The sequence below is a fragment of the Aythya marila genome (assembly GCF_965140915.1).
Source record: "Aythya marila genome assembly, chromosome: 17".
In the NCBI taxonomy this organism is placed as follows: Eukaryota; Metazoa; Chordata; class Aves; order Anseriformes; family Anatidae; genus Aythya; species Aythya marila.
The window spans coordinates 2,232,405-2,257,942 of record NC_139058.1 but is presented as its reverse complement, the minus strand read 5'-3'; the positions used below and the strand labels follow the sequence as shown (position 1 = coordinate 2,257,942).

At 60.8% G+C, this 25,538-nt stretch overlaps 2 protein-coding genes across 4 annotated transcripts in view; one reads left to right on the top strand and one right to left on the bottom strand.

Moving 5' to 3' along the window:
• CUX2 (cut like homeobox 2) overlaps positions 1-19,097 on the top strand; it is a gene marked incomplete at its 5' end in the record, with an annotated part of 57,596 nt that extends 38,499 nt beyond the window's left edge. The window contains 19 exons of one of the 2 annotated variants that reach the window (XM_082774129.1): positions 2,162-2,240; positions 6,326-6,463; positions 6,538-6,661; positions 7,321-7,397; positions 7,499-7,565; positions 7,752-7,800; positions 8,181-8,285; positions 8,791-8,982; positions 9,064-9,122; positions 9,198-9,246; positions 9,350-9,452; positions 9,891-10,541; positions 11,192-11,293; positions 12,660-13,435; positions 13,690-13,849; positions 14,507-14,767; positions 14,902-15,090; positions 15,172-15,445; positions 16,370-19,097. In XM_082774129.1, coding sequence (XP_082630255.1) covers positions 2,162-2,240; positions 6,326-6,463; positions 6,538-6,661; positions 7,321-7,397; positions 7,499-7,565; positions 7,752-7,800; positions 8,181-8,285; positions 8,791-8,982; positions 9,064-9,122; positions 9,198-9,246; positions 9,350-9,452; positions 9,891-10,541; positions 11,192-11,293; positions 12,660-13,435; positions 13,690-13,849; positions 14,507-14,767; positions 14,902-15,090; positions 15,172-15,445; positions 16,370-17,030 — 4,116 coding nt within the window. In that variant the 3' untranslated portion in view covers positions 17,031-19,097. Of the gene's footprint in view, positions 1-2,161; positions 2,241-2,420; positions 2,581-6,325; positions 6,464-6,537; positions 6,662-7,320; positions 7,398-7,498; positions 7,566-7,751; positions 7,801-8,180; positions 8,286-8,790; positions 8,983-9,063; positions 9,123-9,197; positions 9,247-9,349; positions 9,453-9,890; positions 10,542-11,191; positions 11,294-12,659; positions 13,436-13,689; positions 13,850-14,506; positions 14,768-14,901; positions 15,091-15,171; positions 15,446-16,369 lie in introns of those variants that run through there. The other variant, XM_082774128.1, reaches the window with a different exon arrangement.
• Positions 19,098-20,545: 1,448 nt separating this feature from the next.
• On the bottom strand, positions 20,546-25,478 carry PHETA1 (PH domain containing endocytic trafficking adaptor 1). Of its 2 annotated transcripts, XM_082774099.1 has the most exons (3): positions 22,567-25,478; positions 22,336-22,445; positions 20,546-22,157 (listed from the first exon to the last, which is right to left on the bottom strand). In XM_082774099.1, exons 2-3 carry the CDS (start codon positions 22,349-22,351, stop codon positions 21,367-21,369), a joined length of 807 nt encoding a protein of 268 aa, XP_082630225.1. In that variant the 5' UTR covers positions 22,352-22,445; positions 22,567-25,478; the 3' UTR covers positions 20,546-21,366. The 2 variants fall into 2 exon arrangements, with proteins under 2 accessions (XP_082630225.1, XP_082630226.1); XM_082774100.1 differs by lacking the exon at positions 22,336-22,445.
• Between the last annotated feature and the right edge of the window lie 60 nt (positions 25,479-25,538).

Here is a 25,538-nt window from a genome sequence, read left to right as displayed (position 1 = left end):
CCTGGCAGACCCCTCCATCCAGCGAGGTGAGCGCAATGCTCTCCCCTTGCCCTGCTCGACGTCTTCCCCCTGCTCTCCGCAGCTTTGTTGTTACGATTTCAAGGCACCCGAAGCCAAGTTTTGGAGTGTGTCGTGGTTCCGCTCGAGTGGGCAGCCGAGCTCCACCACAGCCGCTCTCTCACTCCCCCTCCTCAAAGAGGAATGGGGAGAAAATATGTGAAAAGGGCTCAAGGATTGAGATAAGGACGAGAAAATCACGCAATAATTATTGTAACGGGCAAAACAGACTCGGCATAAGGAGATAGTAAGATTTATTGCCTACAACTAACAAGCGAGAGAAGTGAGAAAACAAAGGAAAAAAAAAAAACCAAAAGCACCTTCCCCCCCCATCCACCCTTTTCCACCTCCTCCCCCCGAGCGGCGCAGGGGAACGGGGAATGGGGGTTATGGTCAGTCTACAGCACTTCTTCTCTGCCGCTCCTTCTCGGTCACTCTCGTCCCCTGTGCTGTGGGGTCCCACCCACGGGATGCAGTCCTTGATGAACTGATCCGGCGTGGGCTTCCCACAGGCAGCAGCTCTTCCAGAACTGCTCCAGATATGGGTCCGTACCACGGGGTCCATCCCTCAGGAGAAAACTGCTCCAACCTGGCTCCCCTACGGGCAGCAGCTCCTGCCAGATCACCTGCTCCTGCGTGGGCTCCTCTCCACGGGCTACAGGTCTGGCCCGGAATCTGCTCCGGCAGGGGTCTTCCACAGGCGGCAGCCTCCGTCGGTGCAGGGCCACCTGCTCCACCGTGGTCTCCTCCACGGGCTGCAGCGTGGAACCCTGCTCCACCGTGGTACTCCATGGGCTGCAGGGGGACATCCTGCTTCACCATGGTCCTCACCACAGGCCGCAGGGGACTTCTGCTCCGGCGCCTGGAGCACCTCTCCCCCTCCTTCTACACTGACCTTGGTGCAAGGCTGTTCTCCCACTCCCTTGACTCTCCCGGCTGCTGTGTGGCGCAGCGTTTTTCCCTGTCTTAAATATGCTCTCACAGAGGCGCAAAACAACATCGCTTATTGGCTCGGATCTGGAAAACAATGGGGCCCTTCCCAAACATGGGGCAGCTTCTAGATCTTTCTCACAGAAACCACCCCTATGGCTCCCTGCTACCAAAACCTTGCCACGTAAACCCACTACAGAGTGGAATGCTGAAGCGAGCCCCCAGATTCCTCCTCTGCATCGAGCACGGTGATGGGAAAGTCAGTTTGTGTGTGAGATGCTAAAAAAAAAGCCGGCCTTCTACAATTTTAACAACAGAAAAATGATCTTTGTGCTCCAGTGCTCCGCGAGCTTGGAAGGAGAAGGCAGCTCTGCTCAGGTGGCTGGTGAATTACAAATGAGCGGCTTGCTTTTGTTTTGAGTGACAAGCAATTTAAATGCAGCCTGGTGTGGCACGCTGCAAGCTCTGCGAGCAAGAAGGGTGCAAAAAAAGCTGCCCTCGGCCTTGGTTGTGGTCGGGAGCCACGTTTGGGCTTTGGGGACTTTTGGGGCTGGGAGCATCTCTGCTGGGGTCACCTCCACTGCTGGCTCTTGAGGACAGCGGGGATGTTGTGGCCGTGATCTCCTCGTCCCACTGGGGCCGTGCCCTGTCCTCTGCTGGATGGGCACAGAGTGGGGTGGGGTGCCACAGCAGGGGCACCGTGGCCTTGGGGGTGGCAGAGACAGGGGGACGTGGGCGAGGAGATGTCCTGGTCCTGGTCCTGATGTGTGGGGACATCACGAGCATCGCCCTGGCCCCACTGTGCCAGGGATGGCTGTGGGCCGGATCCGTCCCAGCAAGCACAATAACAGGCAGAAATCTTATTTCTTATTTAAGCGCCGGCATTAAATTATAATTTTCATTTACTCAGAGCGCATCAATGATTTAAAGTGGCGTGACATTACAACGGCGCGAGGAGTTTGGCCACAGGCAGCGAGCGGCTGCGCGGTGCGGAGCGGGCGCAGGGCGGGCGTCCCCGGTCCTGCAGCGTGTGCGGCCGTGCAGGATGCGACCCGGGCTCTGTCCTTGTCCCTCTCGCTCACAAAACTTGCCTCTGAGCACGCAGCCTCTTGCCCAGCAGAGCCGTTCCCTCCTCCAGCCCCATCTCTCACCGCCCTTTTCCATCTCCCCGCAGGTGATTGCACTTAGTAAGAGGAGCAAGGAGGCTGAGACGGCTTTCCTGAGTGTGTACAAGCAATTAATCGAAGCTCCAGGTAAGGAACGCGGTGGCGACCTGGCTGCGTAGCGAGTAGCGTGCGACCCACCGGCAGCCTCGTGCCCGGAGAGGAGCCAGCACCGAGGACTGGGACACGGCACCCGTCCCCGTCCCCATCCCCGTCCCCGTCCCCGTCCCCATCCCCGGGGCGGCTGGCAGCGCAGACGTCCGCTTTTGCATGTTGCTCTGGAAATCCCAGCCGAAGAGACAAGTGGAAACATCTTTTGCCATCGCTGTGTTTCAGCCCCTGAGCCAAATGCATCTTGACATTAGAAAAGGAATACATTTGCTCAGCCCTTGTAATAACACTGCGGCTATCCCCAGTTGTCTTTTCGACGGTAAGTTCACCGAAACCGCGGAGCTCCGGCTCGCAGTGCAGCTCCTGGCACCGTCCGCGCCGCGCCTCCGGCTTTCAGGGGCTGGAGCCCCCCAAGGGGCACCTCCAAAAGCCTCGGGAGGGGGAAACTGAGGTGCAGGGCTTGTACTGGAAGAGCCTGTGCTAGGGCTAGCTGGTGCCAGGAGCCCTCCCTGCTGCTGCCATGGCCTCTGCTGGCTCCCTGTGGGCAGCCCCGGGGTCTCGGCTGCGGTGAGCACCTGGTGTCCCCGGCACGGGGACCCCGTGCGCCAGCCCCAGCTCCGAGGATGGAGAGCTTCAAACCGCCGAAGATGTGCAGAAGGGCTCCTGCAGGGCCACTAATTCATTTCCCAGACATTTAGGAATAACAAAATGTTTTAATGATTTCTTAGGGGAATTAGGGAGACATATTTTTGTCCTCATTAAATTTTATCCTGTGCTACGAGAACCAAATGTCAGCTCGCTTTCCAGAACCCAGTAATCTTCCCTCCCCGTGCCCACCTTGTGCCCACACACACCCGTGCACACCCCGACACTTCCCCCTGTGGTCTCAGCACCTCAATCTCCCCTGCACCCCTGAGGCTTCCAGCTGCCCCCTGCTCCTTTCTGCCCTTCCTGCACCTCCTGGACCCCGAGGTCCCCCTCCTGTCATTTTGTCCCCGTCCGTCACACGTCCGCGTGTCTCTCGACAGGCGAACTCTTTGTGGAACACTTTACAAGCACCACATAAGTCCTGATTCGACATTTTTTGCTTTGAATGGCTGCTGTCAACACAAATCTCTGGCAGAGACTGTAACGGAGCCTGATTGCTCAGCAAGTATTTTGATAAGTGAGCTGGCTGTGTGTCTGTAATTACGGGAGAAAACCGTAAATCTTTGGGATATTGTTCACACAGATGTGGCGTGAAGGGAAGGGGGGGGAAGCAGTAAAATGTGTTAAAAGCATAATTAATGTCATTGTTGTTGGGGATGATTTGATTTAAGCCTGACTTTGACTCGGGGAGGGTTTCGTAGGGCTCTGCTGGAGCAGGTCGGGACGCGGTGGCACGAGAGGTGCCACCTTGTGCCGGCACCAGCGGTGCACCAGTGGCACACCGCGGGTGGGGAGGCACCAGGGATGCACCTGGACACACCGGGGCTGCACCACGGTTGCACGTGGGTGCCTTGAGCTCTTCTCAGTGTCGTGGCAGCTGCGCAGGGCAGATGCCACCCTTTGTCCCCCGGTACGAGACCTCTGCCAGACGAGCGGCCAGGGCGCAGGGACGAGATGCAGGTCCCTGGGGACGCAGGGGCTGCTGCACCGTGGGGTTGTGGATGTGCAGGGGAAGGTGTCGAGCACCTCAGATGCCTCCCAGCACACCCGCCCTGTCCTCTGGGTGTCTTCAGCTGCTGTGGCAGTGGGGTGCTGTAGAGGGACAGGGTTGGGACCCCCCAGCAGCCCCCAAAGGCCCCCTTGGCGCCAGGGCTGGGCACACAGGAGAGTCCCCTGCCCACCGCCCCAAATCCCTGCTGCAGCACTGCTGCAGGTGCCAAACAGCATCCAATAACGCCAGCTAGTGGCAAGACTTATTACATATACATCAATTTACGTTAATATATATATGGGGAGAGCGCGTAGGGTGGCACCGCAAGCCAGCCCGGGCAGGGGGCTCAGCTTGGTGGCAGGGATTTTGTTGGAGCTGGGTGCCGCAGGGCTTGGCGAGATGGCTGTGTCAATTGTCACCCGCTGTGCCACCCGTAACCTTGCTGTGCCACCCGGGTGCCACGTCAGAGCAGGGTGTCTGGTGGCACGAGCGTGGCACGAGCTTGGCCTCCGCTGTGGGCAGCCCCGTGCCGATCCCAAAACCTCACGTGGGGCTGTGGGGGACGGCGAGGGCGAGGGCAGCGCTTTCCCAAGGGCTGGGCAGCGGCGCATCAGCACGATTTAATTAATCCAGGCGGGCATTTTGCATCACGGAGGTCAGAGCTGATGAGGAAAGCGGAGGTGGAGCACCGCTTGCTCTGCTCCAAGCCCCGCTCCCAGCGCGGTCCCGGGGTGGCAGCTCCGAGCGGGGCGCTGGCGGAGCGTGTGGCTTGGTCGTGGCAGGGAAAACGCTGACCCCAGCAAAATTCCCCGGTGCTTTATTGCTCGCCTGAGCTGCTCCGGGATTATTTCTCATTACGGAGGCGAGAGGAGTTGTCGGCGTGGATCGCGTCGGGGCCTGCCCCAGCGTTTATCGGCCGCTCGGTGTGCTGGCGCGCGGCCTCCTGCGGGTGCCCCGGCTCCGGGGGGAGCCCGGGGGAGGGCCCCCAGCCCCGCTGCTGTGGGTGTAATTACCCAGATCGTTAGCTCGTGTACTTACAGACGTTATTAATGGCTGTGAGAGCATCCAGCCCGGTTCGGGGCCGTGCTGCTCAGCCTCACCTGCCGTCCTCCGCAGCTCGCAGCGATGGAGGGGCCGTTCCCCAGAGCTCACGGGCAGGTTTTCCCCGGTGCTTGCGGTTCCTCGGATGTCAAAGCAGTTGGATGGGCACCGAGCCACGGCTCCTGCTCCCAGAAAGCATCCCAGGAGGGAGGATGCTGGGGGTGCTGGTCCCACACCCCGTGCCAGTGATGGGTCGGGGGTCTCCAAGCCCCATCTCTGCGAGGAGCACCCGTGGCACTTGCTGTCCTGCTGCCTGCGTCCATACCGGGTGCTAAAAGGGATGATTGCAGGCCCAATCCCATATCTTTGGGGCAGCCTCACCCCAAAAACATCTGGTGCAACCCCAGAGCAGCCCAAATCCTGTGGCGGGGGGCCTGGCCCCTCCGTCCAGCACCGCTGCCGTCTCAGCCAGGCAATCACTTGGCAGAGCCACCGTCTGTCCCCGCTCACAGCAGAGGCAGCTACACATTGGGTTTTTTTCCCTCCCTGTTATTAAGTTTTACCCTTGGACGCCTGCCACGCGTGTGCGCCGTGCAGTAGCACACCCAGCTCCGTCCCACTTCCCTGTTTATCTAACTTTGTGACCCTGGAGAATTCCAATCTATTTCCTTTCCTCTCTTTTTCATAAAAAAAATAAAATAAAAGCACCCCAAACCTATATTAACCTGGCTCTATAGGAGGCATTTTCTTGAACTTATTAAAAAATCCAGACTTGTAAATTAATTTGTTCATGTTGTACAATGGCAGTGCAGATGGACTCATTAGCATGCACACAACAAATAATTATAGATGAATTTTTAGCTGGCCTGCTTAATGGGCTTGCTGGGTTAATTATGTCAATGTATAATTACATCAGCCCTGGGAGACATAATGGCACACCCTGCTGAGCAGACACTAGCTAATGATGGTGTAATGCTGACAGAGGGAAGACATACGGCTCTGAAAGCACCTGCTTACCTCGGCACAAACTGCCATTGTCTGCACCCAAACTGGGGGGGACCGGGGCCACTGGGGCCGTGGGTGCCACCGTGTTTGGGGATGAGATGCTGGGATGCGACCCTGGTGGCGCTCGGTCCTTTGGGGGCTTTGGGGTGGTGATGCGGAGCATGGGGTGACACACGGTGGCATGTGGGGTGGCACCTGGGGTGGCACATGGGGTGGCATGCGAGGGCTCTGTCCCTGTTTGTAAGCAGGCTGCAGACGGCTGCTGCCCTTGGGATTTGGGGATGAAGAGAGTGACACCCGCGTCCCCATGGCCACGAGGGTGGGATGGGGACAGTGGTGGCCGTCCCCCTGCCCTGACCACCAGCCCTGTCGCCCGCAGACCCCGCTCCTGTGCTGGAGGCTGCGCGGAGCCTGGAGGACCGCCTGCAGCAGCTCCAGCACCTCGAGCCCGAAAATCCGCCCCTGAAGGAGCTCGGCCGCCCCTGGAAGAAGCACCTGGAGCTCCTCGGCACCAAAGGTACCCCCAGCACCAGCTTCCTCTGCCCCCCGTGCCCACCCCACAGCAGTCTGAAACGTGTCCCCACCCCGCAGAGCAGAGAGAGGGGACGTCGCCGGGGTCCGGGCTCGCGGTGGCCGAGACCACGCTCCCCGGCGTCGACAGCAAAACCCTTTTGGCAGAAGCCTTGCTGCAGAGAAATGAGGCAGAAAAACAAAAGTACGTGAGTATTGGCGACGGGGCCCCCCAGATGGCATTTAGGGGTACCGGGGGTGTCCGGCTGTCCTCGCCTCTGCCTTTTTCCCCCCACACCTCCTTCGCTGCCTGGGTTGAACGAGGGCACTCATGGTGTCCATCTGTCTGTCCGTCCCCTCTTCCAGGCGGCTGTGGTGCATGATATGTGGTTGTGCTTGGGCAAACCGCGTAAACCCTGGCCGGTGGGCGAACCTCATTAAAAGGCCTTTTAATTTTGAGGCTCCCGGCTTTCCCGGCAGCGCGTTTAGCGGCGCTTCATTGCTATTCCTTCACACGCCGCGCCCGTAACAAACGAGGAATCTTTAAACCCTAAATTGCCGAGCTCTCCGAGTAAGTTCCTGGCAAGTGCAGGCTATAAATAATGCAGAATAACTTTTCCCTGATTGCTTCCCCCCTCAAATTAATGACGGGAGGGGGTGGGTTTCGGCACAGGAGCGTTTCCACCTTCCTCCTGCCTCGGCTCCTCGTCAGGGGACACCGAGCGGGGTCAGCACGGTGCCAGCCCCCACGGGGCTGCACTCCAATGTGCAGTTTTCCACCCAAAATGAGTTTTTACCACTTGTGTCCTTAAAATGAAAGGGCAAGGTGGGCTGGGGCAGGCGCTGACACCCTTCTCTCCGCAGGGGGCTGCAGGAAGCCCAGCTCACCCTGGCTGCGCGCCTGGGGGAAGCAGAGGAGAAGATCAAGGTGCTCCACTCAGGTAGGGAGGACGGGCTGGGGGGACCCGGCCGGCCACGGCATCCTGAAGCCCCCAGCCCGCTTCTCACCCCCCTCATCTCCTCTCTTTTTGCCTGCTGCCAGCGCTGAAGGCGACGCAGACGGAGCTGCTGGAGCTGCGGTGTAAATACGACGAGGAGGCTGCCTCCAAGTGAGTCGCTGGGTGCTGAGGGGCACCAAGTGACCGCAGGAGCACCCCAAGGGGTGGTCACTCCCTGAACCTGCCACGTGTCCGAGCCCGTATCGTGCAAGGGCTTTGGCTGGCCACGGATTTGATGTCCTTCACCTCTGGGCCGGCATCCACGTGCCAGCTGATGCCTCTTGCTTCTCCCTGCAGGGCAGACGAAGTAGCCATGATCATGACGAACCTTGAAAAAGCCAACCAGGTGAGCCGGGAGCCCTCCTGAATTTCCAGCGAGTGCAGAGCAAATACCCTGTTTCCCTCCTTCTACGCCCACCGATGCACCCCAAAAATCCCAGTGACCTTTATGCTGGTGCCAGAAAGTGGCACAACGGTGGCCAGGCTCCAGTTGGGCTCTCCAAAACTGGGGGGGTCCCTGCAAAGAGAGGCTCTGCTTCCCTCTGCACAGCGGCTCCCCCAAAGCGGGCTGGACCCTCTGCCCCATTCTAGGGGGGGGTTGAGCTGTGGTTGAGCACCCAGCCAGGGGATGGGATGTGTGGACGTGGGTGCTGGGACTCCGTTCTGCCCCAGAGGAGGGATGAGGCGTGGGGCACCCACCCTGACGTGCTTTCTGCTCTCTTGCAGCGTGCGGAGGCGGCGCAGCGAGAGGTGGAGAGCCTGAGGGAGCAGCTGGCGGCCGTCAACAGCTCCCTGCGCCTGGCCTGCTGCTCCCCGCAGGGTGCTGCCGGGGTGAGGAGCACCCATCGTGGCCATGAGCACCCATCGTGGCCATGAGCACCCATCGTGGCCGGGAACACCCATCGTGGCCATGAGCACCCATCGTGGCCGGGAGCACCCATTGTGGCCGGGAGCACCCATTGTAGCCAGGAGCACCCCATGTAGCCAGGAGCATCCCATGCAGTCCCGAGTACCCCATACAGTCCTGAGCACCCCGTTGCCCCCAGGAGCACCGTTTTGGGCTCAGGAGCACCCACCATGTGTGGAAGCAGCCCAGGAGCAAAGCGGGAGGGATCCGGGCATTTTTCCACCACTGGGGCTGTGGGGTCATAGCGTTGGGAACGCCTTACCCGTGGGACCTGCGTCACAGGGAGGGGAATTTGCACCCCCGTAGCGTTGAGCAGAATATGGGCAACCTTTAAGGGCAGAGGAAGGGTTCATCCCACCCCACACCAGCCACAGACCCGTGTCCCCGCGTCGGGTGGCCAGGAGCTGACGGTGTCCCCTCTCCCGGCAGGACAAAGTGAACTATTCCATGTGCTCAGGGTCGAGGCTGGAGGCAGCTCTGGCCGCCAAGGACCGGGAGATCCTGCGGCTCCTGAAGGACGTCCAGCACCTCCAGAGCTCGCTGCAGGAGCTGGAGGAATCCTCCGCCAACCAGATCGCCGAGCTGGAGGGGCAGCTGGCCGCCAAGAACGAAGCCATCGAGGTGCGTGCGCGGACCCTTGGGTGGTCTTGAGGGTGGGCGCCAGCCGTGGCCAGCCTTGCACCCACCGTGTCTCCTCCGCAGAAGCTGGAGGAGAAGCTGCAGGCGCAGGCGGACTACGAGGAGATCAAGACGGAGCTGAGGTAGGGCTGCTCCCGCGGCCGGGCGGCGCGAGGCCACGTCCTCCGCCTCACCGCCCCTCGTTTTGTCTCCCCCAGCATCCTGAAGGCCATGAAGGTGGCGTCCGCCAGCTGCAGCCTTCCCCAGGCAAGTGCCGCGGGGCGGTGGCGTGTGCCAGGAGGCCGTGGGGCACCCGCCGGCCCCACCGCAGCCCCGCCGCCCCGGCCCACCGCCGCTTTGCTCCTTGCAGAGCATGTCGAAGCCGGAGGAGGCCGCCCTGCTGCTGGGGAAGGAGGCTTTCTACCCGCCGCAGAAGTACCTGCTGGAGAAGCCCGGCCTGATGGCCAGCGCTGGTAGGGTAACGGCGGCCGCGCGATGCCTTGGGCGCCGTAAGTCGTGGGATCGTGGAGGTTGGTTAGGTTGGGAAACACCCTGAAGCTCACCGAGCCCAAGCACCAACCTAATACCACCACGTCCACCACTAGGCCACGTCCCCTCGTGCCACAGCCCCTCATCGTTTTGGTTTTCTGTGTTGGGGTCCAGAGGTAGACCGTGGGCAGCTGCTTGTTGTGTGTCCTTGTGGACCCAGACGTGGCACGGGCAGGCTGCCATGGCCAAGTTTATGATGTTCACCACAGCTTGCCCACCACGGCACCCCCAGGAATGAGGATGGTGGGACCAGATCCTGCCCCGGTGACCAGAAAGAGCCTGGGGATGGGATAATACGGGGGCCATCTGGGGGCCAGCCGGCGGGACTATAGTGCGTGTCTGTCTCTCTCGTTCATCTCTAGAGGAGGATCCCTCTGAAGACGAGTCGGGGAAGGACCCGCTGGGCATGGAGCAGCCGTTCCCGTCCCCCCAGCAGCTCCCGCAGGCCCCGACGGACGAGCCAGCCTCCCCTGCTCCCCTCCCATCCCTTCCCGGCCCCAGCCTGGCCCCTGAGGGCCCCCGGACGTTCCCGCTGTCCCCCTTCCCGGGGGGCGAGCGGCTCCCGGGGGACACGCTGCTCCCCCCCAAGCCCCCCCCGCTGCAGCCACCCCCCTACAAAAGCGAGGGTGCCGGGGGGGGGCTGCCCTTCCCCACTGCTTTCTTTGGGGCCAAAAGCAGCGCCGTGCCCCCCGTCCCCGTGCCGCCCGCCGCCAGCCCCCCCGTTGAGCCCGCCGAGGGCGGCGGGGGCAGCTCAGCCGACGAGGAGCAGCTGGATACGGCCGACATCGCCTTCCAGGTGAAGGAGCAGCTGCTGAAGCACAACATCGGGCAGCGGGTCTTCGGGCACTACGTGCTGGGGTTGTCGCAGGGCTCCGTCAGCGAGATCCTGGCCCGGCCCAAGCCCTGGCGCAAGCTGACGGTGAAGGGCAAGGAGCCGTTCATCAAGATGAAGCAGTTCCTCTCCGACGAGCAGAACGTGCTGGCCCTGAGGACTATCCAGGTGCACCAGAGAGGTGAGTGGTGGGGTGGCCCCGCACACCGGGTCCTGCCCCGCTTGTCCCAGCAGCACCCAAGGGTGCCCCGTGCCACTGTGGGATCACCCTGCCCAGTTCCCTGGTGAGACAGGAGGTGACACTGCATGGAGTCACCCCCAAAATGCAGGGTTTGTCCCCAGGGGTCCCCAGGAGCTGCTCGCTATGGGACGGGGACCCTTTGGGATTGCCCCGGCAAGCGGCAGCGATGCACAACGACCCGTTGTGGAAGGTGCACCCCCAGACGTGCTTCACTCCTTTATTCTGACAAGTGCCATTTAATTATTCATTAGGCTGTTTCATGGCCTATGAATCGATGTGTGGCGGAATATTTTGTTAAAATAATGAAGTTTTAGCGCTGTTGGACTGCGGTGAAATAATGGCAGTGGCTCCTCACCCCGTCTCAGAGATGCTCCGGGTGGTGGCAGTGGCATCGGGTCCCTCGGGTCCCCAGCTGGGAGGTGTGAGCTGGTGGCAGGGGCTGGCAACTAATCGGGACCAGTGTTTTTTTCTTAAAACCAACATCCCTAAAAAAAACTGAACACGAGTAGCAGTAAATACTTCCTGACATACGAGTGGAGCTTGTAAAACCAGCGCCGGTGACAAATCTGTTGTCATGCCTCTTTGATCAGGTAGCATCACGCCGCGGATCAGAACGCCAGAAACAGGCTCCGACGATGCCATCAAAAACATCCTGGAGCAGGCGAAGAAGGAGATCGAGTCGCAGAAGGGAGGTGGGTTCTGTCTGCTCGAGGAGATGTCAGGAGTGTGCAGGGCACAAAACAGCCGGGCATCCTACCCCAGACAGGGCTGGGACCCTGGAGTACGTGCCCTGGGCTTGTGGATGCTTCCTGGCTGCTCCCATTGGCACACTGGGTGCTGGCAGGGCCAAAAATGAGCTTTTGGGGGCATTTGTCCCAGTGCCATCCGTAGAGAAGATTTGGGAGAGGGTATAAAGAAATCCTGGTAAATATTGTCATGAGTGTGAGCTGCGTGTGCCCCCGGTGCCCTGAACGCAGTGGTTTTGGAAAAGGGCTTTCCGAAACTTTGGGCCTAACCTTTCCCTCCCCCTTCCCCGAAACAGATGATTAAATGAGAAAGCACAATCCATATGGCATGAGGAATCATTAAAGCAGCTGTGCTCACAGTCAATTACAAGAAATGAAATACATTAAAACAGGTAGTCTGCTGAGAAAGCAGAATCCCGGAGAATTAAATTAGACAGGAATGGTGGAAAAACAGGCAGGGAAAACAAACATGTTTGTCTATTGCCATCGTTGGTAATGGGATTTATTTTGCAATTGTCAAAATGGAATCCCACTTAGATACAGGAGTGTCACAGCATTCGCTTCGCTGGATGCCGCCGTCCAGGTTTATAATCTGTGCTTGTAAAATCCCTTTTCTCATGTATTTTGGATTCTGGCAGCCTTTTGATACAAAGTCCTACAAGAAAGAGAAGCTGTTGCCTTTAGCATCAAATCCAGGTTTGGGTGGGGTGGGGGACGTGGCTGGTGGCTGTCCCCAGTGGTCCCACAGCCATCCTGTCCCCTCCAGCAAGGTGTCATCTTCCCACCCAGCCTGACAATTTCCATGCTTGCCGTGCTCTGCGAAAGCCGTTCTGTTATTAAGCAAAGGCAGAGGAAGGAAATGCAATTAACAGCCCATCCTGCAAGAGTTTTAATGGGATTAAAAAAGCAGCAAGGAAAGAAATCCCACGTAGGCACAGCGCAGTGACAGTGGCCTGGGTGTCGCTGATGCTCTGGCTCAGTTTTCTGAAGCAGCTTTTGCTCGTGCTCTTGTCCAGCCCTGTGACAGCGAGCGGCCAAGCGCTCAGCTGATGGTGCTCCACCAGCATCTGGTGATGTCCCCATCCCCAGAGCTGCTCCCTGGAGAAGGGGAGGGCTCCATAAACCCAATTAAAGCAGGGGAGACTGAGGCTGGAGGGTTCTGGACAGAGCACAGCCAAGACCTTTTGCATTCCAGGGAGCAACCCTTAAAATTTCAAACCCCTCCCTCCCTCCATCAGACCCTAGCCCAGCACCTCCATCTCCCCCACCGAGCGCTGCGCCTTGGGGCCCCCCTCACTCCCTTTCCTTGCAGGTGAGCCCAAAAACCCTTCGGCGTCTCAAGCGGTGGCCAACGGGGCGGGCGGCAGCAGCTCGGAGGATGCCATCAAGAGCATCCTGGAGCAGGCACGGCGGGAGATGCAGGCGCAGCAGCAGGCGCTGCTGGAGATGGAGGCGGGGGGCAGCGGGCGCCCCGGGGGCACGCCGCCCGCCGAGCGCTCCACGCTGGCCGCCGTCAGCCAGAACATCGTCCCGGCGTACGTCAAGCAGGAGGAGGGGAGCGGGGCCAGCCCCGGCCCCCCGCAGACGCCCTTGGCCGTCCTCTCGCCCGCCGCCTTCGTGCAGAGCATCATCCGCAAGGTGAAGTCGGAGATCGGCGACGCCGGCTCCTATTTCGACCAGCACTGGGCGTCGGAGCGCAGCCTGCTCAGCCGGCCCTACACCTCCGTCTCGCCTTCGCTCTCCTCCTCTTCCTCGAGCTACTCCGGCATGGCCAACGGCCGGGGTTGGCCGCGGGGAGAGCCCGGTGAGAGTGGAGCCAACGAGGACGAGGTGCCGCCGGCCGAGGATGAGCCCCACCGGCTGACGGAGATGAAGACGGAGGGCACGGGCACGGAGCCAGCAGCTGGTGGAAGGCTGTCCTACTACCCCGCCTACGTGCCACGCACCCTGAAGCCCACCGTGCCGCCGCTGACGCCGGAGCAGTACGAGATGTACATGTACAGGGAGGTGGACACGCTGGAGCTGACCCGGCAGGTCAAGGAGAAGTTGGCCAAGAACGGCATCTGCCAGAGGATCTTCGGAGAGAAGGTAGCGGCCCGGGGAATGGGGTCTGGTGTCCCCTCTTTGGGGTGGGGGGTCTCCCCTTTAGTGCCCGGGGGTGGTTGATGTCCTCCACCACCTCCTGCCAGGGTCCCCGCAGTGCCCGAGTGGGTCCCCTCGGTGGATGCTGAGTCCTCAGTGCCCAACCCAACCCCAAACAGTCTCCTGGTGGCCAGGGCGCCCTGTCCCGTTCGGTGGGGACGATGGCAGCAGCCCCTCGGGTAACCCTGTGCCGTGCCCAGGTGCTGGGCCTGTCCCAGGGCAGCGTGAGCGACATGCTGTCGCGGCCCAAACCGTGGAGCAAGCTGACGCAGAAGGGCCGGGAGCCTTTCATCCGCATGCAGCTCTGGCTGACGGACCAGCTGGGACAAGGCATCAGCCAGCAGCCGACCCCCTCCCAGGGTAAGTGCCACCGCCGCCGAGTCCCTTGCTCCTCAAACACCCCTCTGACGTTGGCATCCTAATGCAGCAGGGTTTTGTGTACCCCCATCCTCATTGCTGGCAGCTGCCCCGTGCCACCCACAGCCCCCCAGCACCCACAGCCCTCATCCCACCAGCATCGGGGGGTGGTGTTCATCTGTCTCTCCAAAGCCGCCCCCCCGACTCACCCAACTCATTCCAAACCCCCTTAATTAGTATGTTAGGCAAGGTAGGGCTGCTGCTCAGATCCTTCAAATGTTATTTTGTCAGAAATGGGTTTTGAAAGTCATCAAAAAAAAAAAACCCACAAAAAAAAAAACCCACAACAAAAATCCTTGGCTTTGTGCCTGGAATAAAGCAGTAGCTGGGTTTTTATTTTAATGTTGTGTTTTCTCTCTTTAATTATTCCGCCGCCGCTTCCTACTTGGCCGTCGATGCTGGCGAGGCTCTGCTGGCTTTCCCCCTTTCAGGATTAATAAATAATAATAATAAATGAATAATAAAGATAACCTTTACATTCCCACTGCCGTCCTCTCCCTTGACCCATGCCAATGCCCACTCCATCATCAGGGTGGGACGTGGGTTTGGGTAGCGCGTCCCACCGGTGCCACTAACCCATCCTCTCCCGGTGCCTCGCAGCCAGCCCCGCCGAGCCCCAGCCGTCCCCCTCGCCGCCCCCCAGCCCCACCGAGCACGAGAAGGGCTCGCAGGAGCCCCTCACCCTCGCCCTGGAGAGCAGCAAGGAGAACCAGCAGCCCGAGAGCAGGGCGGCGCCGGGCAAGGCGCACCCCAACAGCCAGGGCCCCGTGGGCATCCAGGAGATCGTCGCCATGTCCCCCGAGCTGGACACCTACTCCATCACCAAGAAGGTCAAGGAGGTGCTGACGGACAACAATTTAGGTGCGGGAGGCGCCGGGTGCAGCGCTGTCATCCCCTTTTCTGGCTGTTTTTCTGGCGAGGCCGGGGCGTTCGGGTGCTCGGCAGGGGTGGCGGGGTCCGTCCCGCGCTAACCGCCTCTGCTTCTCCTCCGCCAGGCCAGCGGCTGTTTGGGGAGAGCATCCTGGGCCTGACGCAGGGCTCGGTGTCCGATCTCCTCTCCAGGCCCAAGCCGTGGCACAAGCTGAGCCTGAAGGGGAGGGAGCCCTTCGTCCGCATGCAGCTCTGGCTCAACGACCCCCACAACGTCGAAAAGCTGCGCGACATGAAGAAGCTGGAGAAGAAAGGTGAGCGCGGGGGCCGGGCGGCGGCGGCGGAGAGGGGCGGCCGGGGGCGAGCGGCGTGCAGCTCCTTCTCCTCTCCTGCAGCCTACCTGAAGCGTCGCTACGGGTTGATGAGTGCTGGCTCGGACAGCGAGTCCCCCAGCGCCCGCTCCGAGTGTGCCAGCCCCGGTCTGCAGCCCCAAGACCTCAGCCTCCTGCAGATCAAGAAGCCGCGGGTGGTGCTGGCCCCCGAGGAGAAGGAAGCCTTGAAGAAAGCCTACCAGCTGGAGCCCTACCCGTCCCAGCAGACCATCGAGCTGCTCTCCTTCCAGCTCAACCTCAAGACCAACACCGTCATCAACTGGTTCCACAACTACAGGTAGGGTGCCGAGGGGACGTGCCCGGTGGGACGTGGTGGCACGGTGGCCGCTCCTCTTCCAGGAGAAGAGATGGGGGGACGCAGACCCACGTGGGGTCCCGTGGGTGCAGGATTGCAGCCAAAACGCTGCGGGCACCAGGCTTCGGTCTTGTAATGCCAATGGGTGCAGGGATCCTGAATTTTCCTCCCTCAATCCCACACCGAGCTGTCGGTGGCCTGGGGGAGGTTTTAGTGCTGCGTGGAGGGGAGCAGCACAGTCCGAGGGGCTGTGCCCCCTGCCGCTGTATAACACAGCATTAAAAGGCAGGTAAGCACTCACACTGAGTCCACTCAGCCTGCGTGTGTTGGTAAATATCTATAGGAGCTGGCTGAATTTTCTCACACAAAGCCACTGCTCATTGCGAAGACTCAGAGGAAAGCTTGGAAAATCAGGCTTTTTGGAGAAATACTGACTAACGTGGTTTTTTAAGCCCGTGACTTTTCCCCTCGTGTTGTTCCAGGGAAGTCACTCCTGCTCTCGGTGAACAAAAAAGCCCTGGAATAGGTCTTCAAAAAATGATACGTATTAAAAAAAAAAAAAAAAGGTAGTGGAAAATGCGTGCAAAAGTATGTCAGCATGGAAGGGTGCGAGTTGGAAAGAGCCCAAAGTGTTGCAAAATAGTTTCCGCTTTCACGCGGCAGCACCGCGCTGTCACCAGAAGGGGTTGACGCAGGCAGGCGGGCGACGCCGTTTTGGCTTTCGAGCCTTTCACACATCGAGTGATTTGATTGACTCCCCCCCCAAAAAATGTTTTAAAGGATGACAAGTCGGGGTTGTTATGTGTGCGGTGATGTTGTTGCGTTTTTCAAAGCGAAGCGTTCCTGGCTGGAGATGCTTTTTCCAAAGGGGATGGATACTGATGCTCCGTGGTCGTGTCCCCGCAGGTCACGGATGCGTCGGGAGATGCTGGTGGAGGGCACGCAGGACAACGACACGGACCCGGAGCAGAGCAGTGGGGCAGCCAGCCTGGGGCGCAGGGCCCCTCACAGCCCCGACTCGGACACCGAGGACCGAAAACCCCTTTTCGAGGGGAGCGAGCACCCCTGCGCCGGCGAGGTGAAGGTGAAGGAGGAGCAAGGGGAGGCAGGCGGCTGGGGCCACCGGCGGGACTCGCGCAGCCCGGCCAGGGCAGCAGAAGGGACTGGGCCCCCGCAGGAAGAGCGAGGAGGAGCCCCCCGCGCCGCCGCCCCCAGCGCCGGCAGCCTCCCGCGGCGAGGAGGCCGTGCCGGGGCCTCCGGGGGTCCCCCACCGCCACCACCGCACCCCGACCCCGGTGGCTCCCAGTCGTCCACCAATTCATCCCGCTGCAGCCTGGAGGTGTCCCCCAGCTCACCTTCGGCAGCCTCCTCGCCCGGCCTCGCCGGCTCGGCCTCACCAGGACCGTCCTCAGCCGGGCCGGTCTCACCGGCGTTGCCTCCGGCCCCCGGCCCCCGGCTCAGCACCAGCGTCCAGCGGCGCCACGAGAAGATGGCCAACCTCAACAACATCATCCACCGCCTGGAGCGGGCCGCCAACCGCGAGGAGGCCCTCGAGTGGGAGTTCTGAGCCGCCCCGCTGCCTTGGATATATGTATAAACACACACACACACATATATATATTTTGTTAAATTCAGCGCGCACCGAGAGGCGGACCCAGCGACGGAGGGGAGCGGCCGGTGGAAGGGGGACGCCCGCTACGAAGCTGCCCCCCGCTTTTGTTTTAAATGTGAAAAACTGGGAACAATTTTAGAAAAGAAAAGAAAAAAAAAATATTTATAGACCTCTTTTAGATATTTTAATAAAAGGATACTTTGGAATTTATTAACAGCTTAAGCTGCTTTGATATTAAAGATAGCTATAAAATCAAGATGATGTAGCAGTCGTGTCATTAAATGTACACTGAAGTCTTGTAGTTTGCCACTGGATGAGATTAAAAAACAAACAAAAAAAATAATAAAACACAGAAAAGACTTATTGAGCAAAGCCATCAAGAAGCACTATGAGACTGACCAAATTTAATAAACTTTTGCATAGCGGTTTTCCACATCTGTCTGTAAGACACTGCATCGCTTCGGCCCCATCCAGAGACTGTGTTATAGTCCATGAAGACTCTAAATTGAAAACCTTGACGCCATCGAGTATGTATTTAGTTCTGGTGGTATGTTTTTGAAACCTTTGTAACCCAGAATGTCACGTGCAGTTGTATATGTTGTAGAAATGTCTGCAATAGCCTTCTTGAACAAGATGTAGCATGGTACGAACGCGGGCCCTCGCGCTTCCTCGAGTCAGCAGCCGGTGCCAGCCCCGAGCGAGGACAGCACCTGCCAGCCACTCCAAAAAAAAAAAGGCGGGGGGAATGCAAAAATGACCCAGACAAAGCAAGCTGTCTCTAATTTTGGTGGAGAGAGATGGGAAGAGGTACCTGGGGGTGACGCCCAGGGCAGCTCTGGCTGGCTGGGGTGGCACCCGGGTGCCTGCGCTCTGCTGTCCTCCTTTTGGAAAAGGAAATCAAAGAGGAGCCTCCGAGCCCCGCAGCTCCAGTGCTTGGGGACAAGCACTGAAAAAAGCCAGGACACCCCCTGCTCAAGGGCTGTCCCTGCACAACGTCCAGCTTTGGGGGCTGAAGCACTTTTTTGGTTCGGAGGCTTAGGGCTGCGGGCAGGAGGAGCGTCCCCTCGCTGTGGCCGTGTCCCCAAGCGGTGGCTTTTTACAGCATGGCTGGGACGAGCCCTGGGGTTTCGAGCTGTGCTCCTGCCCTGCGCTTTGCTCGGGGCTGACCTGGTCAAAGCACGACGGTGCCTTGGCTTCCCAGCACTGACCCCGTGCAAAGCTGTAGGAGCGGCACGGTGGCACCCGCCAGCCACGCGCCACCAGATCGCTTCCCTGGGGCGCCCCCACCCCGCCGTCCCCGCTAACGAAATGCCTTTAAGAGAGGAGGGGTGGGTTGCGTTGGGTTGTTCTGTACTGTTTCCTGTCTGTTCAGTCTCTCGATGCATTTTGCAAGCGCCAAAACCCCGCCGTGCCACGCTCCGACCCCTCAGCCGGCACCCGTCAGAGACACCGGCAAAGCCCCGCGCGCCATCGGGTGGGAGAGCTCGGTGCCAGGCCCCGAGGCTATGCATTGAATAGTTTTCCACTGTAGACATTTTTATCAGAATAGAAGGTATTTTTATACTCTGGTGGTCGTCAGGGAGCGATTTGAAAAGCAGAACCCACTTGGCTCTCCAAAGGCAAGGCTCTGCAGGCACCGCAGCCCTGCCCGCACCGGTGCGAGCTTGCCCGAGGTGGCTCCTGCTGCTGCCACCGCGCTGCCGACGGTCGAGGCGTACCCATGGCCTAATGTTCTCCGTAGTGTGCTAGTGTTAGCTTTAGTGGAACGGGATTTGATGAAGCACTTAGGGATAGCCTTTCGAACACGGAAATCCTGTTGTACTAAACGCTAGTGGGACATACCGATCACATTTTGTTGGGCTCCTGTACTGTACTTCAAAAGTTTCTATGAGATCGACGAACTTTGTTAAACATTTTGGAAGGAACAAGTTCTGTAAAGAGCCACTAAATACAGAAGTTGGATAAGACTCTGGCGTCGGGGTGTGTTTGTTCGTGGGACTGAGATGTGCGGTGTCGGCTCCCTCCGGGTCGCATCCCTGCTTTGGGTCTTGTGGCCATCCGCACCTCCCAGTGCTCTGGGAAAAAAAAAAAGGGGGGTGTTAAATGGGGTCAGCCCAGCTCAGGGTGCAATCCTGCCCTGTGGCAGGATATCCCTGGCAGGGTTTTGCCCCGGCACAGCTCTGTTCCGGACCACGGCTGCTTTAGTTTCCATCAGGAGCCGCCTGACCCTACAGAGCTCAGCACCGCCTGGCGATTTTGTAGCTTCCGCCACGAGGCGGGGGTGTTTGCGTTTGACGAATTAATAAATCCATATGTTGCGTATCCATTTAAGCTTGTTTGTCGGCTAACACGTCGGGAAGGATTTATTTTTAATGAATATCTGAATGGCTCGAGAAGCTCGGCCGGCTGCCATGGAAACTGCAGCCCTGCTCTGCAGCCGCCTGACAGGGCCACGGTCCCCAGCTGGATGCTGCGGGGGGGAGATCATCGCCCTGGATGCCCTCACAGCACCACTCTGAGCACCAAAACATGCGGCAGGATGGCAATGCCCAACCGGGAGCAGGACTAGGTGAGATCTTGAGCCTGGCTGGCTTTCTGCCTCCGTTTCCCCAAAAGGACCCCTCCCCAGGATTGCTGCAAGACCCGACGTGAGCACGAGCTGGGGATGTGCGTGCGGCTGGGGCAGGGGCACGGGGTTGTGTTGGCCCCTTGCACGGCAGCAGGTCCTGGTCCCTGTGTGACACCGCCACCAGCACAGCGAGGGGACAGGAAAGATGTCCCTTCCCTGGCTCAGTCATCTGGCTGGGGACAAGGGGACCCCCAAACCGGGTGGCATCACGCAGTGCTGCGCACAAATTGGGGCTCGGAGGGGTTTTAGCACCAGCAGCACGCTCTGAGGCAGCCGGTGCCTAATGAAGCCAGGAGCTAATGGAGATATTTGACTGGGAGGGTTCGGATTATTGGAAAAAAAATAAATTCTGCGGCTTGTTTGCAGACAATCTGTCTTCCATCTGATGACTCTTCTGCTTCTGCCCAAGCTGGCAACGCTGCAGTGATTTGTGTGTGAAGATAGCAGCGGGGACGGCTGGCTGCTTCATCCCCAACCTCGCCGGCACACCTGCCAAGCCACAGCCACGTGGATTTATGATCTTCTGGCCTCTGCCATGCAAGTCCTGTCCCTCCAAAGGCAATCGCTGCTGCAGCTTGGATGGGTGAGGTGATGTGCTTGCTACCAGCAGCTTCTGGGGGCGTCCCGTCCTGTCCCGTCCCGTCCCATCCCATCCCATCCCATCCCATCCCATCCCCATCCCTGCAGGCAAGGACATTGGCCTCATCCTCCTGGGGTGACAGCACCCTGCCTGGCCCCGTGGACACAGCAGGGACAGGAGGGGGGTGTTAAACCCGCTGGTTAATTCCCACCTGACCCAAACGCGCAAATGAGATTGAGAGTTAGGAAGGAAATTCTGAAACTGTTTATTGTAGGAAAAACACGAGCCAGTTCTGGGAAGGCAGAGGGAGAGCGAGACGGAGCCACCCAGCCAAACCCCAGGTGCTGCTGGTGCTTCTTCCCCCAGAAAACCTGGAGAGGAGGGGATTCAGCAGAGGCAGCACAGGAGGAGCTGATGAAACACCCGGCTGCAGGGTGTCACCCTGCCCCTGTGCCCGTGGTGTGGGTGCTGGTGCAAACTGCTGGGGGAACAGCAGAGAAACGTCTGCAGGAGACCCCCAAACCGCCAGCGGTGGCCGCGCTCTGCTTTGGCACATGAATCACTCGACACCCTCCACCGCTGACACATACGTTCCTGTTCGGTGCCGTGATGCTTCCCCTTTGTCAGCCAGCCCACGGATGATGCCCTGCCCTGAAATATCCGTCCCGAAGCCCTGAGGGACGTGGCCGGGAGCACGGTGAAGCTGAGCAGCAGGACCCCGGTTCCTGCGGGGCTGCCGGCAGCGCACGAGTCCCCGGGTGGCACCGGCTGCGTGGTGGCCGCTGCGAGCTGTGGTGTCACTGGGGAAGGCCTGCGTGCGCCCGTGTTTTCGTTCTTCAAACCACATCCTGCCAGAGCTTAGGGATGCAAGGGAGCTCATCTGAGATCAGGGAAGGCGGCACAGCCCCCTCCAGCAGCGAAACACCCATCTGAACCCTCCCCAAAATCCTCACGGGCGCATAACCCCCTGCTGGAGCACCGGGAGCTCCCAGCAGACCCAGTTTCCAAATGAAATCCGCAGGGGCTGCGCACCCCAGGTGGCACCGAGGGCACAGGGCGGGCTGCCAGGGCCCGACCACGTCTCAGGGCTGGTGGTCGCGCTGCCTCTCCAGCCAGTCCTGCCGCAGCCGGGCCACCTCCCGGCCGTAGCGCTCGTGGAGCCGGCAGAAATTGGAGGAGCTCTCGGTTGTGGCAGCCCCGACGCTGCCCGGCTCGCCACCGGACGCCCGCCTGCGCGGTGGCAACGGCGGTGGCCGCGGGTTGGTGTCATCATCGCTGCCGTCACAGCTGGTGGCATCGGGCAGCCGGTTGGTGCCTGGAGTGTTGTTCCACACCGCGCAGCCGTTCTCCTTCGGCGGCACGGCAGGCAGAGCTGGAAGCCTCTCCGGGGATTGCTCCGTCCCCGAGGGCTGCGGCTTCCAGGCAGCGGGAGCATGCAGGCAGCACGGGCGGCCGGCGGCCAGTCCCCAGCGCATCTCCTCCAGCTGCTTCTCCAGCTCCCGCACCACCAGGCGCATGTAGTCGAAGCTGGCCCGCGACAGCGACTTCACCCACGACTCCATGGCCGCCTGGCTCTCGGCCGCCAGCACGTAGGTGCGGGATTTGGTGCCGCCGAAGCGGATGGCGAAGGCGAACTCCTCGGCCGAGTCGCAGAGCTCCACGGTGCAGCCCTCCAGCACGATGACGCCCACCGGCTCGCGGCTCTCGCGCTCCTCGAAGTAGAAGAGCATGTTGCCCTTCAGCACGAACCAGCGCCGGTGGTAGGCCGTGTGCCGCTCGCCCCGCTTGTAGAGGAAGCCGGCGTTGTCGGCGGGGGAGTCGCAGGTGGCGTAAAACGCCAGGCTCCGCTCGTTCAGCTTCATGGCTCCGCGCCCTGCGGGGAGGAGAGAGCCCGGGGTTGCGCGTTCATAATCCGACGGCTTGTTTTGTTCCTGGTGGCCTTGGCACCCAGGAAATGGAGCCGGGATAATAACACCGCGGCCACGTTAACCCCCCGCTGCGGCCGGCGGGTGCTGCCGGCTGGGGGCTCCCCGGGGAGGGGTTCCCCCTACCTGAGCGTTTTCCCATGGAGGAGCCCCGGGCAGGGCTGGCCCCGCTGTCCCACGTCCCCTGGTGCAGGTGACCTTATCGCCGTGTTTGCCTTGCGTCGTGGCGCTCCTCCCTGCCGCACACGGGGAGGGTTTATGGCCCGCGCCCCAGATCCGGCTCACCGGGGACCGTGTCACCCAGGGCAAGGCCCCCCCTCCTCACGTCCCCCTCGCCAGCCACTTCTTTCCACCCACCTGGACCACACGGGCACGGCTCTGCCTCTAGCTCCGGGCTCCGGCTGCCACCAGCATCAGCGACACAGGAGCACTGGGTGTGGGGCTGGCCGCTGGCACGGGGCTGGCACCTCGCTGTCCCCCCAGCCTGGACACCCTCGGTGGCACCTCGCTGTCCCCCAGGGCTCGGCACCCTTGGAGCACCCCCAGTGGAGCACCCGGTGGATCCAGGCGAGGATCAGTGCTCGTTTCCACCCGGCCCCACCGTAGGGTTTGGGGAGCGAGCGGGTGCCCCTTCCCCGGCTGCTGGGGGCACCCCTGGGGACCCCAAAAATCCCGGGCAGCTTTGGGGACGGCGGGGGCGCTCCCCTCCTGGGCGGCTCCGGCACCGGGACGGCCCCGGCCGAGCCCCACCACGGCTTCCCCAGCCCCGGGCGCTCCGGTTCCCGCTCCGGTTCCCGCTCCGGTTCTCGCTCCGGTTCCCGCTCCGGTTCGGTTCGGCGCCGCCCCCGCCTCCAGCCCCGTCCCGGCTCCGCCCGCTCCGGTCCCCCCCGGCCACCTTTTGTCCTCGGCTCCCCGGGCTCCGGCGCGGCTCGGGCCGGCCCCGCAGGCGGAGCGCTGCCTCCCGGCTCCTCCTCCTCCTCCTCCTTCTTCTTCTCCTCTTTCTCCTCCTCCTCCTCCACCGCCCCTCGCCACGGCCCTGGCTGGGGACCCGGGTTGGCCCCAGCCCTCGGGGGGTCCTGGCGAGGGGCACAAATGCAGACCTGGGAGGCGCACACGCAGGGGTGGATGCATGGATGGGTGCATGGATGGATGTGTGCGTGGGTGCAGGGATGCATTGGTGCACGGATGGATGGATGGATGGATGGATGTGTGTGTGCACGGATGCACACATGGATGTGTGGGTGGGTGGATGCAGGGGTGCACAGATGCACGGACGGATGCACAGGTGGAAAACCAGCAGCTCAGTGCTGACAGCGCTGAGTTTTTGAGCCAGCTTTTTGGTGTGTGCGCCCAGGAGCGCCTGGTGGAGGGCGAGGGGTGGCTGGGTGCTACAAGCTCAGCGGGGAGGGCTGGAGGAAAAAGCGGCAGGGGAGAGGCTGGTCCTGCGTGGGTGGGTGAGCTGCTTGGTGCAGTGCCAAGCTGCAAGCCCTGGCTGCTCTCCTGTGTCCTTGGGAGAGGACAAAGCGGCCGGAGAGGGGGCTGTGTCCATGTGGGGGGAGAGGAGGCGTTGAGGAAGAAGCTGAGCGGTCTGGCCAGCCGTCTGGGGGCAGGCGATGACCAGTGTGAGGAGCTGGAAAGCAGCGGGCGATGAGCCATGAGCTGGGCTGGTGCAGGCACTGGAGGCACCGGGCGTTGTGCAACTGCGTGGGCAGGGATTGCGACCCCCTCGCTGCTTCCTGACGGCGGAAGCCGCGCGGCACTCGAGCCACTGATGCGCTCGGCCAGGCGGCCAGGGCTTGCTCCATCCAGGCCAAGGGTGAGCGGGTCCAGCTGAGCCATCCACGTCCTGGGACAGCCACAAACTTTTGCTGGGAGAAGCTTTCCGTGCTCAAAGCACCACCAGCCCAAGAGTCACCTTGGCAGCGTTCCCATCCTCACCGTGCCCAATAAATACCAGCTTCACGGAGTCACTCTCCCTGTCTCTGCCCATTTCCTGCAGTTCCTTCATTCCCCTGTTCTGCAATCTGTATGGTTCAGCAAAAACGGTGCTGGCATTTCTTTTGAAGGACACCAACAAAGATATCCTGCTACAGGCAGCAACCGTTGCCTGCAGGTTGTGCTCCAGGCTTTGCAACCTCTGCTCGGGGCAGAGGTTTTCAGTTCACCAAGGGGTTCCTCCATCACTTGCAGACTTTCTCTTTCGGTCTGTAAAAAGGGATTTAAAACAGCACTAAAACCATCCGGCCTTTATCTTCCCTCCTGAGTGGAGTGGCTCTGTTCAAGGCCGCTGGTGTGAAGCCTTGGCTCTCTGCAGCGCTTATCTCCCCGCCTGGCTGCGAGGTGCCCTTTCACACACCCAGATTAGGAGGGAGAAGGCCCGTGGGGAGAAGCAAGACCTTTTTTAAACCAGCCTGGGAAAGTGAAAAAAAGCAGCCACGGCCTTTTGCCAGGACTCCAAAACCCTGAATGCTTCATGCAGCCCCGTTTAGCAGAGGTTGTTCCCCCCTGGGTGCCTGGCCCCTTCCTGGGGAGCCCCTTGGCGGCTGCTTTGGAGAATCACCCAAATTCTTCCAGAAGCTCCAGCAAAATTCCCCGTGAGTTTTGCTTCCCGTTGGGTCTCCCCTGGGATGGCCACGTGTCTCTGCACGGCCTCCAGCACTTCCCCTTCCGAGCAGCCCCGTGATGTTTTCCCTGGTGTCCCCGCAGCGGCCTCCCAGCCGGGGGAGCGGAGCCCGTGCCTCGGTTTCCCCAGGCAGGGCGCACGGGATAACTGAACATCCACCTTGACCCCGCTTGGCAGTTAGGAAAGCAGATAAGAAGAGGGGCTGAGAGGAGAAAAGAGGCTGCTGAGCACCCTTTTTTTTGGACACTGCCTTCAGACTCCTCTTCCCACTGGAAGATGGTGACGGATGGGCGCGCTGGCACCGCAGCGCGGAGAGGTGCCCGAGACAGCCTCTGATTCACGGGCAGCTCTGGCTCGGCGGGGCCAAACGAGGAACCGTGAGGTGCTGGGGTGCTCCCAGCCACATCGGGGGCGAGCTGGGACCCCCCCAGGGGTAGAGCGGGGGCCCCGGTGCCGTGCAGTGCCGCGGCCGCCCGGGAGGTGGCAGCTGGAGCCCGGCCGTGCGGCGGGGCTGGGGAGGCGCTGGGGGCACGGCTCGAGGTGGCAGCACCGGCAGCGGTATCAGCATCACCTCCTTCCCCCATCACCACCAGCAGCAGCACCTCCTTCCCCGTCCCCAACCCCGCCATCATCACCGTCACCGCCACCTCCGTCACCATCGCCACCACCATCGCCCTCACCACCATCACTCTCACCACCCTCGCCA